At 41.6% G+C, this 16302-nt stretch overlaps 1 protein-coding gene across 2 annotated transcripts in view; it reads left to right on the forward strand.

The window, feature by feature from the left end:
- Nucleotides 1-16302, forward strand: part of tcerg1l (transcription elongation regulator 1 like) — a 773510-nt gene that overhangs the window by 526161 nt on the left and 231047 nt on the right. For both annotated transcript variants that reach the window (XM_043712591.2, XM_043712592.2), the window contains exon 9: nt 15694-15848. In XM_043712591.2, the coding sequence (XP_043568526.1) occupies nt 15694-15848 (155 nt within the window). The remainder of the gene's footprint in view (nt 1-15693; nt 15849-16302) is intronic.

Here is a 16302-nt window from a genome sequence, read left to right on the forward strand (position 1 = left end):
TGTATGCCTTCTTAACAGCACTATCCGCCTGGGTGGCAACTTTCAGAGATCTATGCACATGGACTCTAAGATCCCTCTGCACATTCACACTACCAGGAATCTTTCCATTGACCCAGTATTCTGTCTTCCTGTTATTCTTCCCAAAGTGCATCACCTCACATTTAGCTGCATTGGACTCCATTTGCCACCTCTCAGCCCAATTCTGCAGTTTATCCAAGTGCCCCTGCAACCTGTAACATTCCTCCAAGCTGTCCACTACTCCACCGACTTTAGTGTCATCTGCAAATTTACTAATCCATCCATCTGTGCCTGTGTCTAAGTCATTTATAAAAATAACAAACACTAGTAGACCCAAAACAAATCATTGTGGCACACCACTAGTAACTGGACTCCAGACTGAATATTTTCCATCAACCACCACTCGTTGCCTTCTTTCAGAAAGCCAGTTTCTAATCCAAACTGCTAAATCACCCCCAATTCCATGCCTCTGCATTTTCTCCATCAGCCTACCATGTGGAACCTTATCAAAGGCTTTAGTGAAGTCTATGTATACCACGTCAACTGCCCTACACTCATCTACATGCTTGGTCACCTTCTCAAAAAACTCAGTGAGGTTTGTGAGACATGACCTGCCCTTGACAAAGCCATGTTCATCTTAGTGAACTCTCTGGTTCTGCAGCAAGGAGTTAGAGAGAGCCAACAATGGAACCTGTGGTCCTGGACTATTGATCACACAACCCAAGGGTGTGTTAGTGGCTGGATGAGCCAGAGATGCCAAGGGTTTAAGATGACCTCCCTAAGCATGAAGTTCCAAGCTTCAGAGGGGGACAGGAGCAATGGAGGTGGAGGGCCCCTCCTCCTCTGGAAATGCATACTGCTTTGAAACCCAGGACTGTGGAGGGAATTGCTGTACTTCTAACAATCAGGTTACTCATTGCAAGTTTTATTGACACAGTTACTTTGTCCAAGCAGTAAGATAAGATGGATGTGTTTGCAGAGCAAGCATCACCCAGGGAAAGATTTCTGATTGGTTTGGATCAAGTATGAGGCCAAGAATCATCAGCATGACCACAATTCTCTGACTTATAGTATGTGTGTAAACACCGAGGCAAAACCTTCTGGTCTACAATGGATGAAAGGTCTCTATCTTGCTTTCTGTCCAGACAACGGAGTAGCCAAATCCAGTAGACAGCCGCTGTTCTCTCCACCAATTGCTGTAATCTCTTGACTTGAGCCAGTGACTGAAAAACTGAACAATTAGTGTGCCAGTTACTCTGTGTCTGCCATATAGAACTAAAATAACTTGAAAGAAATAAGAAGTTAGTGAGCAGAAAGACTTGTCAGGTGAAAAGGATGTCTCATCGAATCCTATCAATAGGTGATATTGAGTTGTCTTCCCCTAGTTTTGTTTTCTCTATGCACAACATCCACGTGCCTGTTTGTTTTGTCTGTGTCAGTCTAAATGTATGTAGGGGTTGAAGAAAGGGTTTAGAATTTCAACTTGTAAAGTTGTGCATTAATAATTCATAATTTTGTGTGCTTGTGACTAGAATTGATTCACTTGTAATAAATAGTAATTTCTTCCTATGTATAGAAACCTATGTTTCTTCCTATGTATAGAAACTGTTAACCTGAATTCAGTCAGACAGGAAAATTGGGGACTTGGACTAATTTGATTAAATCTTTAACTTTATGATAACTCTGGGAGTTTCTGGCTTGAATATCGTGCATTCTCAAATGGGTCGTGACAAGTTTATCATTACATTTTCTCACAGATCTAATGCATTCTGGCTTTATTTCTCCAACAAATCTTTACAAAATGTCATCTGTAATTTAATAATTAAAGGAAAATTCTTGGGAACACTGTGAATCTTTGGTCATGTTAGAAACACATACATCTATGGATTATGAGAATTGGAAAGTAGAAAATTTGGACAATTCCTGGGTTGAAAAAGATTTACTATATCATTTCTTGGAACAAAAGTTGAAGAGTGCTATGGGTTAATGCTGTTACTGGGAAATCAAATAACTTTAGAAAATTAGTGTCCAACAAAGTAGGAAGATTAGCGTATGTTTTTAAAACCTTTGATGCTAGACAAACAGACTGAGTGTTCAAATGGGACCGCTGAAGATTGCCTAGCAACAGCCTCTGGACATTTAGTTTCTGTTTTGCCACAGACTTGGAAGTTGGACAAAGACCTCAAAGCTTGAAATAACAAACTCTGTCTCTCCTGAAAAGTGAAAGTTAGAAGAAAATTGACATTTTCTAAAGAGGTTTACATGGGAAAGAGCTCTCTCTTTTGTTTCCCAAACTGGTCTGGAGATCTTCTATTGCCATGCGACAGGCAGCAATTCAATCTATGCAACTGGAAATCAAAGGAACCCTGAGAAGTCAACTTATTCAAACTCCTACATATAAACCCTTTTCCTTTTTTTGCCTGCTTTTCTTCCAACTCGTACCTCGTGCAGAGCTGTTTCACCTCATCCTAACAGATGATGAATATGTGTGTTTGGGATAAAGGAGGATACAGTTCAACCCTGTAGTCAATCCAGAAGTTGCTGTTGGTAATTTTGTGCTTCCCTCTGGAGTGTGCTGCTTATGGGCCTCCCAGAAACTCACTGAGCTCTTTCAACAGCAGCTTCCAAACCGCTGACTTTAACAGAAGAAGGTTGGCAGACCCATGGGAACAAATTGCATGTTCCCCATAACTCAAGCATCACCCTGACATGCAAATACACCGCTAATACTTCAATGTTGTTGGGTGACAATCTGGATCTCCATTTGTGACAGCACTGTAGGATGCAGCAGTTCAAGAAGGCATCTGGCCAGCACATTCTGAAAGGCAATTAGAGAGGCAAAATAAATGTTGGCCTTGTCAGCAATGCTCATATCCAATGAAAGAATAAAAAGGAAGACTCCAGTTAAGTAGCAATAGATTTACTGATGTAAAGGTACTCTTTAATGCTTCTAATCCTGCTGTAAAAATCCTTGAAAAATCTATAACTTGTTGAATGAGATGTAACTGGATTTTTAATGACATTCTAAGTTCATTATTATTGCTCAATAGCTTCAAGGTTCCGAAAAACCCACTCCGAAATTTATGGTAAATCATGTTTCTCCGTTGTGATATTTTCAGTTTCAGTCTTAATCCCATGAATACAATGTAGTCATTTATTTTGGTCTCTCTTATTTTCAGATGACATGAAAAGAACAATGCATTTTACTATCTGGTTTTCTGTCAGTGGGAAATTTTCAATGTTCTTGGCTGACCACCCTACAGTTGCCCCCTTGGTAGCAAATTTAAATTGAGTACAAGAAAGTTTCAGCAAATGTTTGTGTGTAACATTCTTCAAAGTTGATGGTAATCAATGTTGCTTCATGCCTTACCTTGACATCTCTGAATAGAAGAGCAATTTATTGTCACTTGTATTTTATGAAAATCCAAGTGACAATAAATTGCTATTTTATTCGAAAATACAGGTGATGTATAAATCTTAATCAATTTACTAGGTTTAGCATTACAAGATGGATATACATGACCCCACAATTCAGTGCCATTTAATTTTAATTATAAAAATAAATAATTGAGACAAAGTTAGGACAAAGTTCATCTCTTGTTCCATCCATGGCTCCTGGTTTATGGAGTGGCTACAGGATGTTGCCATGGAAATGGCCCCTGAGGCCACCAAATCAAGGATTTTCGGACTGGATCCACTAAGCTGCCACTCCCAAAGCCGACACACAATCAACTGCATCACTGGCATAGCAAGATGGGACAGAACAGAGCCACCAGGTAGCCGGGGTTGAAGCTATCTCTCAAACCGTCGCCACCCAAAGCCATCACATTGCTGCCATAGCCACAAGGAACAAACTTGTACCACTATACTGCCACCGCTGTAGCCACCACTGATACTGCCACACTGCCGCCAGGAGGAATGAACCAGACCCACTGACGATGACACCTTCAATAAAGCCATGGCCACTCTGGCCATCCAGATCCACCATGCTGCCACCACAGCCAGCACTCACACCCGCCTTCCTCCACTGCAACCACAGCAAAGAAGGATAGGTGAACTTTGATTCAAAAGAGAAATGAAAATATGAAGAAACCAAACAAAAGAAAAGAAGAATGTGGCCAGCCAGGTGAGCGGGACTGTACAGGCTGTTATAACATGGGATAAACCCTCTAATAATTTAAATTATCCACACAGAAAAGATTCACCTTGTGCTGTAATCTGTAAAAATTTGAGAGTCATAGAGATGTACAGCTTGGAAACAGACTCTTTGGTCCAACGTGTCCATGCCAATCAGATATCCCAACCCCATCTAGTCCCACCTCCCAGCACTCGGCCCATATCCCTCCAAACCCTTCCGATTCATATACCCATCAAAATGCCTCTTAAATGTTGCAATTGTACCAGCCTCCACCACTTCCTCTGGCAGATCATTCCACCCTCTGCATGAAAAAGTTGCCCCTTAACTCTCTTTTATATCTTACCCCTCTCACCCTAAACCTATGCCTTCTAGTTCTGGACTCACCGACCCCAGGGAAATGACTTTGTCTATTTATCCTATCCATGCCTCTCAAAATTTTGTAAACCTCTATAAAGCCACCGTTCAGCCTCCAATGCTCCAGGGAAAACAGCCCCAGCCTGTTCAACTTCTTCCTGTAGTTCAAATCCTCCAACCCTGGCAACATCCTTGTAAATCTTTTCTGAACCATTTCAAGTTTCACAACATCTTTCCGATAGGAAGGAGACCATGCAATATTCCAACAGTGTCCTAACCAATGTCCTGTACAGCTGCAACATGACCTCCCAACTCCTGTACTCAATACTCTGACCAATAAAAGAAAGCATACCAAATGCCTTCTTCACTATCCTATCTACCTGCAACTCCACTTTCAAAGAGCTATGAACCTGCACTCCAAGGTCTCTTTGTTCAGCAACACTCCCTAGGACCTTACCATTTAGTGTATAAGTCCTGCTAAGATTAGCTTTCCCAAAATGCAGCACCTCGCATTTATCTGAATTAAACTCCATCTGCCACTTCTCAGCCCATTGGCCCATCTGGTCAAGATCCTGTTGTAATCTGAGGTAACCCTCTTCGCTGTCCATTACACCTCCAATGTTGGTGTCATCTGCAAACTTGCTAACTGTACCTCTTATGCTCGCATCCAAATAATTTAAGTAAATGACAAGAAGTAGAGGGCCCAGCACCGATTCTTGTGGCACTCCACTGGTCACAGGCATCCAGTCTGAAAAACAACCCTCTACCACCACCCTCTGTCTTCTACCTTTGAACCAGTTCTGTATCCAAATGGCTAGTGCTCCCTGTATTCCATGAGATCTAACTTTGCTAATCAGTCTCCTATGGGGAACCTTGTCAAATGCCTTACTGAAGTCCATACAGATCACATCTACCGCCATGCCCTCATCAATCCTCTTTGTTACTTGTTCAAAAAACTCAATCAAGTTTGTGAGACATGATTTTCCACGCTTAAAGCCATGTTGACTATCCCTAATCAGTCCTTACCTTTCCAAATACATGTACATCCTGTCCCTCAGGATTCCCTCCAACAACTTGCCCACCACCGAGGTCAGGTTCACTGGTCTATAGTTCGCAGGTTTGTCCTTACCACCCTTCTTAGACAGTGGCACAATGTTAGCCAACCTCCAGTCTTCCAGCACCTCACCTGTGACTATCGATGATACAAATATCTCAGCAAGAGGCCCAGCAATCACTTTTCTAGCTTCTCACAGAGCTCTAGGATACACCTGATCAGGTCCTGGGGATTTATCCACCTTTATGCATTTCAAAACATCCAGCACATCCTCCTCTGTAATCTGGACATTTTGCAAGATGTCACCATCTATTTCCATGCATTCCATATCTTCTATATCCTTTTCCACAGTAAACACTGATGCAAAATACTCGTTTCGTATCTCCCCCATTTTCTACGGCTCCTTACAAAGGCCGCCTTGCTGATCTTCGAGGGGCCCTATTCTCTCCCTGGTTACCCTTTTGTCCTTAATGTATTTGTAAAAACCCTTTGGATTCTCCTTAATTGTACCTGCCAAAGTTATCTCATGTCCCCTTTTTGCCGTCCTGATTTCCCTCTTAAGTGTACTCCTACTTCCTTTATACTCTTCTAAGGATTCACTCGATCTATCCTGTCTATACCTTACATATGCTTCCTTCTTTTTCTAAACCAAGCCCTGAATTTCTTTAGACATCTTGCATTTCCTATACTTACCAGCCTTTCCTTTCACCCTAACAGGAATATACTGTCTCTGGATTCTCATTATCTCATTTCTGAAGATTTCCCATTTTCCAGCCATCCCTTTACCTGCGAACATCTGCCCCCAATCAGCTTTCGACAGTTCATCAATTTAGAATTTCAGCTTTTAGATCTGGTCTATCCTTCTCCATCACTATTTTAAATCTAATACAATTATAATTGCTGGCCCCAAAGTGCTCCCTCACTGACACCTCAGTCACTTGCCCTGCCTTATTTCCCAAGAGTAGGTCAAGTTTTGCACCTTCTCTAGTAGGTACATCCGCATACTGAATCAGAAACCTTTCTTGTACACACTTAACAAATTCCTCTCCATCTAAACCCTTAACAATATGGCAGTCCACTCGATGTTTGGAAAGTTAAAATTCCCTACCATAACCACCCTATTATTCTTACAGATAGCTGAGATCTCTTTACAAGTTTGTTTCTCAATTTCCCTCTGACTATTGGGGGGTCTATAATACAATTCCAATAAGGTGATCATCCCTTTCTTATTTCTCAGTTCTACCCAAATAACTTCCCTGGATGTATTTCCAGGAACATCCTCTCTCGGCACAGCTGTAATGCTATCCTTTATCAAAAATGCTACTCCCCCTCCTCTCTTGCCTCCCTTTCTATCCTTCCTGTAGCATTTGTATCCTGGAACATTCAGCTGCCAGTTCTGCCAATCCCTGAGCCATGATTTTGTAATTGCTATGATATCCCAGTCCCATGATCCTAACCATGCCCGGAGTTCATCTGCCTTCCCTATTATGCCCCTTGCGTTGAAATAGATGAAGTTTAATTTATTAGTCCTACCTTGTCTATGCCTGGCCTGACTGTTTGACACGCTTCTGTTGTCAACTGTATCAGTCTCAGATTGATCTCTTTCCTCACTATCTCCCTGGGTCCCAACCCCCCCACCTTACTAGTTTAAATCCTCCCAAGCAGTTCTAGCAAATCTCCCTACCAGTATATTAGTCCCATTCCAATTTAGGTGCAATCCGTCCTTCTTGTACAGGTCACTTCTATCCCAAAAGAGATTCTAATGATGCAAAAAAGTGAATCCTTCTCCCATACACCAGCTCCTCAGCCATGCATTCATCTATTCTATCCTCCTATTCCTGCCCTCACTAGCTCGTAGCACCAGGAGTAATCCAGATATTACTACTCTTGAGGACCTCCTTTTTAAATTCTTGCCTAACTCTCTGTAATCTCCCTTCAGAATCTCATCCTCTTCCCTTCCTATGTCATTGGTTCTAATGTGGACAATGACCTCTTGCTGGCTCTTCTCCCCCGTGAGAACATTCTGCACCCTCTCTGAGACATCCTTGATCCTGGCACCAGGGAAACAACACACCATTCTGCTTTTTTGCTGCTGGCCACAGAAACGTCTGTCTGTACCTCAGATAGAGAATCCCCTCACACAATTGATTTCTTGGAAGCTGACGTACCCCTCGTTGCATTAGAGCCAGTCACAATACCAGAAACTTGGCTGTTCGTGCTATGTTCCCCTGAGAATCCATCATCCCCTACATTTTCCAAAACAGCATACTTGTTTGAAATGGGTATATCCATAAAAGACTCCTGTACTGGCTGCCTACCTCTCTTACCCTTCCTGGAGTTAACCCATCTATATGACTGTATCTGAGTCTTCCCCCCCCTTCCTATAACTGCCATCCATCACATACTGTTGCTGTTGCAAATTCTCTCCAACTGATCCATTCAGTCTGATAAGATTGGCAACCACCAGAATTTATTGCAGATATAATCCGCAGTAACCCTTAAATTCTCTTTAAACTCCCACATCTGACAAGACGTAAAAATCACTCTACTAAAGGCCATTTTTGCTCCTTCACAATCTACAGACCCAGAAAATAACACCATCTAATTCCTATACAAAACACTGCCCCATGTTAAATTAATAGTTATGGCTTATATTTTAAGTTTAATCAAGAGACATATCTCCAAGAACATATAATCAAGAAAGAACCCACTCTACTCACTACTGCAGACTTTCTTCAGGCCACACTTAAAAGAACAATTAACTTATCTGATTCTGTGCTGTGAACTACACCCAACAGTTCTCCAAGATCAGTTGTGAATTTCACTGTTTGTTCATTTTCCCAGACACACTCCAATGTCCAGCGATACATGAATTCAAACAGCAAAGGCAGTATCCGTTTCTTTCTCTCTCTCTCTCTCTCTCTTTCACTGACCTCACCATGTGCTTCCTTTGTCTGTTCTCCCTTTTAAAACTGTTGTTGTTTTGACTTTTATTTCCCAAAGTTCCAAAACAATGCAACAGCATATAAAACAGTAATTGCTGCTCCTGGAATTCGAGGAAATCACCTCCAGAACCTAAAACACTTAAAAAAGGAGCAGCTGTTACAGCCAGAAATGTTTCCCGTCCTCCATCTTGGATTATCCAGAATCCCAGAGGCAAAGAATTATCCCAGAGGTCACTGTTTAAAGTAAATATTAACAACTTTATTCTTTAAATCCAACAGAGAGTATTAAAACCAACAATTATTTACAACTCCTTTCTCTTAAACCTATCTTTCACCTCCCACTCTACATTGCTAGTCTGATAAAGAAATCCCGATTAAGATTTTTTTAAAAATCACATTTCAAAACCAGTCAGCTTTGCTGATTCTCCTTTGTAGATTTTCCTCTGTAGATTCTCTCCAGGTCAACCTCGATGTTATGCCACACAGACTCCCCACAGACAAGTACCTTTCAAAGACCTCTTCAGCTAGCTGTCTACATTTGTTGGTCTTTACGAGTTCTCCTCCTGACTGTTCAAAATGTCTGATTTCAAACCCCAAAACATCAAACCATTTCACTGGTTTTAATATTATCAAAAGACTAAAATCAAATTTGTTTGGATTTTTGTATCTTGGGGCATAATTTCAACTGATTGGCTAAATTTGAATTTGTTTTTGTTTTATGGCAACCCAACTGCTGCTATTTGTTTTCACCAAGTGTTACATTGTTAAAATGTTTTAGACTGTCTGTGCTTTGTCATTCCTTGCTAGGTTTTCAACTCTCTTAAAGGTATAATACACTCTACACTTTCACCACAGGGCACAAACATTTTACCACCCTGACGCTGCCACAATCCTGTAATATTTCAGAATGTAATCTGGATCAATGTGTCAAATTTTCACCCCTCCCAGATCACCAAAGCCAGTACATTATGTTTTCTTTTAAAGAGATTTACTTCCATTCTTTTCACAGCTTTGCCCATTATGTTTATCTCTCGAGAAACCTAGTAATTTGACTAGGATTTGGCTCCAAAGGCATCAGCAAAAACTATTCAGTTGGTCAATGTAACAACACATCAGGAGCAAAACAAAACTCAGTAACAATTTGCTAAAATAAGTGCTGGCACATGCTCCTTCTGAAATCTCTGATGCTGACCCCAGTGAGTTCAGAGTTCAGATGAATGACCCTACATTGCCATGACTCTAAAGTCCAGGTTATTTTGAGTATCTTACTTTCAGATTTTGTTTTATTCATTCATGGGGATGCGGGCATTGCTGGCTTGGCCAGTATTTATTCTCTGTAAGAAGTTAAGAGTCAACCACATTGCTGTGAGTCTGGTGTCACATGGCAGATTTCCATCCCTGAAGGTTATTAGTGAACCAGATGTTTGGCAATTGACAATAGTTTCATTGTCACCATTACAGTCTTAATTCCAGGTTTGACCCACAATTGCCATTGTTGAAGCTTGTATACCTGGTTTTACTCAGCAAGCCAGATAGCTAGGTAAAGGATATGGAAGGTGGCATGGTGGCTCAGTGGTTAGCACTGTTGCCTCACAGCACCAGGGACTCAGGTTCAATTCCAGCATCAGATGTTTATTTGTGTGCACATTCTCCCAGTGTCTGCGTGGGTTTCCTCCCAAAAGCCAAAGATGTGCAGGTGAATTGGCCATGTTAAATTGCCCATAGTGTTCAGGGATGTGTAGTCGAGGTGCATTAGTCAGGGGTAAATGTAGAGTTATAGAGAGTGAGTTTGGGTGGGATATTCTTCGGAGGGTCAGTGTGGACTTGTTGGGCCGAAACGCCTGTTTCTACACTGTAGGGATTCTATGAAACTTCCAAACGTGCACATACCTGCACCTGAGTCATGTGGTCACTGATGTCAGTGGTCTTGTTTGGAACATGCAGAGACAGGCTTTGCCATGCATGCTCTGATATAAGGAAAGCCCAGGCCCTGGAGCTCAAAATAGTCTGTTACCATGTCACCGAACTGCACTGGAGTTACAGCAGGAGTGTGTTGGAAAATTCATAAATTCACAGGATCACCTTTGCATACTTTATAACGGATGTCGATAGGGATGACTTGTGTTGCTTTCCTGCAATCAAATTATGTATTTTCATCTAAATTATTTTAAAAATGCTTTTCGACCTTCATTGCCAGGTGCTCTGAGAGTTACTCTGTGATCCTTCAGAAATCAAGAACAATTCAGGAACAATTCACAAATTTCTGTTTATGTTCATCCTTTGCACCCTATCTCCCTACTACATTATTCCTTATCTTCAATATCCACAATAATAAATATGAGATAGAATACATTTCCTTTCAAAATCTACATCATCCATTTCATCACCGCTATCATAAGTTCTCTTCTTTTTTCTCCTATTTTGTCTTGTACCCCCTCCCAATGCAACTGCCCATTCCACCTGATACCCAACCACCTCACTCTATTTTTCTCTCTTTTTGAAGCTCACCAGCTATTCTTTCAAGCCTGTGGTATAGTCTGCAACTACCCAATCCCTACGACTATTCATGTCTTATCGCTGTGCTAGCTATCCTCTGGAAAAATGCTATCATTTTCATATGGGGGAAGGAAGTGAGGACTCCAGATGCTGAAGATCAGAGTCAAGAGTATGGTGCTGGAAAAGCACAACAAGTCAGGCAGCATCCAAGGAGCAGGAGCATCGACATTTCAGGCATACGCCCTTCATTAGGAATGGGCTTCCTGAGGAAGGGCTTATGCCCGAAACATTGATTCTCCTGCTCCTTGGATGCTGCCTGACCTGCTGTGCTTTTCCAGCATCATACCCTCGACTATTCATTTCAACTCCAAGACATCAACTCGGTCTTCATCTTCACTGTCAGTACTCTATTTTCTAAACCCATTACCTCCTTTTAGTCTATTCTCTGTCACAGAGAATCACTTGTAGCAGCTTTGCTTACTGCTCCTGCACCACAATAACACATAATAATATCTGTGCCACTATCAATACAACCTATTTTCAATTTCCACTAATCGCAGTGAATTATAGAATTATTATGGTGCAGCAAGAGGCCATGTGATCCATTGTGACTGCACCAGATCTCTAAGCATCATATCTTAGTACCAATTTCATGTCCTTTTCCTGCAACCTTGCACATCAATTCATTTGAAATAATCATCCAATGCCTCAACTGAAATTGCCTCCACGACACTTCCAGGTTCTCATCTCATATTTGCTTCTTTTGCAAAAGTACTTTAAAACAGTGCCTTCAGGGTTTCAATTCATGAATGACTGCTAAGGGACAAGTCACATGCATGTCGTGCAGTTTCAAGGCATTCTTAATCAAATGACTTTGATCCTCAGACAGCCAAATGCTGCACTGGCACACTAGAGGTGATGTTGATTTTATTCATTGATATCTTCCCTCACAACAGAAGGTTCCCAAAGTAGGGGAATTGATCCACATTGTCCAGTGGCTAATTGTAGATCTTTTTTGGGGGGGGGGGGTGCACACCTGTGCAGTGGGAGTTGGTTAGTGAAGGGCTTTTGACTTCTGTATGGTTAGACCATTCTCTCCTTTGCCTCCTAAGGTCCACCACAGTGAGAGGCTGGAGCTTGTCCTCTGAGTGTGCTCATATGAAAGCGCCGTCTGTAAGTTGCAGCTCAACAACAGAAATTCAAGTGCTCTTGGTTTTGGATAGGTTGAATATTTTCCTACTGATTCTGTGGAGAACCTCCACTCCCATGGGAATTTTCACTGATATGGCGTGGAGTGTTGCGGCAAAGATGGTGGAAAAGTGAGTTGGTGCCATGACAGAGCTTTGTATGGAGAAGGATCACTGGACTTGAAACGTTAACCTGTCTTCTCTTCGCAGATGCTACCAGTCCTGCTGAGTTTCTCCAGCAACTTCTATTTGTGTTTCAGATCTCCAGCATCTGCAATTCTTTGTTTACTTCTTCTTTGACTCTAGCTTGCTCATGTCTTGGGTCTGTGAGGTGTAGATCACAGCTTGCATGTCATGCAGAGGGTCATGATGGATTTCTGGGGACAAGTAAGTTTGAGGAAGGCACTCCCTAGGTCCTCCTGTTTGCCAGTCAAAGGCCTTTCTCAGGTCAAAGATGGACATTTAGTGATATTGCTGCTCTCTGTACTCTTGTTTCATTTGTCATGTTTTGAAAATCATGTCACCTGTGCCTTTTGATGCCCGGAGCCTGCATTGTGATCTGAGAGGACCTTTTCAGCAGCGTGGAGGAGGTGATTAAGGGGGATATTTACAGTGATCTTCCTGTGGCGGACAGCAGAGTACTCCTCTATGGTGACTGCAATCATCCTTCCTTGAGGATGGTCAGAATTAACAACATCTTAGTTATCCTTTGGTATGATCTTTTCCCTCTAGATGAGGCAGAAGTAGTCATGTATGCAAGCCATATTTTAGTATTTTGTTTGGGATTGTCCTCTGATAGTGCTCATATGGAAGCACCATCTTTCAGTTGCAGCTCAACAACAGAGGTTCAGGTGCTCTTGCTTCTGAACAGGTTGAATATTTTCCCACTCATTCTGTGGAGAACCTCCACTCCCATGCGGATTTTCACTGATATGGTGTGGAGTGTTGCGGCAAAGATGGTGGAAAAGTGAGTTGGTATGGAGCTTTGTATGGAGAAAGATCACTGGACTTGAAACATTGACCTGCCTTCTCTTCACAGATGCTGCCATCTGAAGTGGTAGCCTTGTTGGTTCTCACCTGTATTATGGCCTTTCAGCTTCATATTGGGTTGTGCTAAGGTGGTGGCAGGTAGCATGCTCTGATCGAGTGCACTGACATCAAAAACTAAGAATGGGTGGAGGAGATTCTGAAAGGCTCACTACCCCTCTGTCTTTGAGTCTCATTCCATTCTGACTTTCGGTGGATTGAGTTCTTGGGTTCTTAGATCACAAATGGTCCTGACTGAGTTGAAGAATCAATCATAGCTGTCGATGAGTGTTGTACAGACAATGCAGTTGTATGTAGAGAGCAGGGACATTGTGCTCACAACACCGTTGTATGTAGAAAGCAGGGACATTGTACAGACTACACAGTTCCCTGTTCTCTACATACAATCGCTTAGTTTATATCACACCCTGCTCACTACATACAACCGTGCTCTTCTGCCCACCATTTGTCCTTACCTGGCTTACTGCTGTTCTAACCACACTCAAGAAGCTTATGACCACACAATGTGTAACAGCCCATTTGACTGGCACATCCATCCTAATCCTTAAAGACTCATCCCTCCACCTCATCACTGTGGCCACAGAACATATCAACGACAAGATGCACTGCAGGAACTTGCAACTCTTTGACGGTATCTCCAAGATCCATGCTCTATCTCACTGCTTCCTGGCTTGGAGATTGATTGCTGGACCAAACTTCCAGATCTCCACATCTATCAGGACTGATGGAGGACTTCTATCACACACACACTGCAGCAATTAAACCATCATTTTCTCAAGGATAATTAGGGATAGACTGTAATTGATGCCTCTGTCAGTAATAACTTAATTGCATAGATTTTACTTGTGCATTTATAATCATCCAGTCCAAACCTATCCCTCGGCCACTGATATTAACTTCATGCCCAACACTATGGCTTCCAAGCTATGCATCATTTATTGCTGAGGCAAATCTTCATATTGTTGACAAAAAGACAAGTTTTCCTGTCCTCAGTGTTAAATCTGCAATGATCGTATTGAATAACAGGGTAGATCTGATGGGCTGAATGCCGTCTCCTGTTCCTATCTGCAATGTAAAGGGATATAGGGATGGGTAAAAGGTAATCGGTGATGGTTAAATTGAGTGGCAGGCATGGCTTGGTGGCCTACTTTTGTTTCTATCCTACCCTATAAGTTTTTGCTTCTCAGTATATCAGTAAACTCTTACTTTCTGCTCTGGCTTAGTTTGATTAACATTGGCATCAATTCGATATTGAACTCAGCTACATTCTTCATTTCTATTGCACTAACCGATCACCACTACACTCTTCTATCTCTGCACTATTGACTGTTTCCTATCCCTCCTTCATTTTTGGCTGGAACCAAAATCCATGCTTACATAACATAATGGATGAAGTTATTTAGTGTGTAGCCATTATTACCTCTGTATTGGTGTCTCTTACTCTTTCAGTATCTCCCTTTCTCTCCGTATCTCTTTCTCGTTTGTGTCAAGTTAAGCATCCTGATAGTTTGGAGCACCTAATTGTGAGAAATACTGAGTTGTCTAACCAGACATTCTTAAAGAGGTCACTACTGAGAAAAAAATGAATAGCATCTGTTTGTTTTTGATGAAGATTTTTGTGGCCCCTATATTTATCTTTTCTCATGTTCGTCTATTCTGGGCCCGCCCTGCTCTTCTGACCCTCCCCATCACCTACCCATGGATCCATTTCCCAAGTGAACATTCTTACTGCTAAAGAATTCCATGCAGAATTCCAACAGAAGGGAAAATGCTGTGTGACAATGGCAGCCGATCCTGACCTGCCCCATTCACTTTGAGCAGCTGCAGTTAAATTTGGGGGCTATAACATCATCCTGACAAATGAGACAGTTTTATGTTTGTACTTTCAACTTTAGAATGATTGTGATGTAAAAAGATCTGAAGAGAGATTTATGTTTCATTTCGAGTGAGGAGATGAAAAAAATCAGAATGATAACGTGATCAGACTCTTGTTACATATATTCTTTTCAATTATGACAACTTTTAAAGCTATTTGCAGCACAATTTATGCTTCGAGATTATGCGTGTTAAATACTGCAGCATTGTCAGAACAAATAAAGAGCATTATTGAGTTGAAATAAATTGTAAACAGGTCTAACGCCTATTTTGTTAAATGCAAATTTTCTTTGGATACTTAAATTGTGTTGTTTTGTGATTTAATCTCATATTACTCTGTCACCAATGCCAGAATCATTGCTCTTATAGGCTCTGACTTAAACTGATGCAATCAAACGATATTTTCAACATGAACTAAAAACGCATAATACTCACTTGCACTTTATATTTTGATAAATTATTTACCTTACTGGAGTCATTCAGTGAAATCAAAAGTATGATCTCTTTGGTAATATTTTATCAATATAATTTCTTATAAATCTGTCTATTATTTATCAGTACAATTTCTTGTATGCACAGGTGTGTAGTCTGGACTGGGGATGACCGTGTGTTTTTCTTCAACCCCTCAATACAACTGTCAGTCTGGGAAAAACCTGTGGAACTTGAAGGTCGAGGTGATATTAGCAAAATTATTCAAGACCCTCCTCATAAGCGGAAAATAGAACTGGCGACATGTAAGTATCAGCAGCATTAATGCATGTTGTTTGGAGCAGTTCAGCATCTGCATATCATTTTTGTGCTGCCAAAATAAATTCAGTTGCACCGAAAAAATGGGCATGCTGAGAGAACGCAGAAAACCCCTGAGCCTCAATGGACAGGTCTGAGTTCAGCTCATATCGACTTCTGGGTTTCATTGTCATCCAGTCAGCAATTCGCAGACAGCTAATGGGGATCCACACAAAGCTCAGGAGCAAGGAAGCCATGAAGATCATGCCACTGTTTGTCAGCAGTAGCCCGAAACGCTCCTTAGCAGGAATGGATGATGGGGGCAACAAGAGCCAGGTGATTGTGTTGGGGAAGTTTGAGATTGCTTAGAAGAGATCATGATCACTGGGCCAAAGGGGTGTAAGTGGTAGCCGGTTCTCTTTCGCGCCAAATTCAGGTATGCCGTTTTTTTAAAACTAATTT

Source organism: Chiloscyllium plagiosum, unplaced genomic scaffold (genome assembly GCF_037043375.1).
Source record: "Chiloscyllium plagiosum isolate Xiang-an unplaced genomic scaffold, Cpla_swu_hap1 HiC_scaffold_22, whole genome shotgun sequence".
NCBI classification, from domain to species: domain Eukaryota; kingdom Metazoa; phylum Chordata; class Chondrichthyes; order Orectolobiformes; family Hemiscylliidae; genus Chiloscyllium; species Chiloscyllium plagiosum.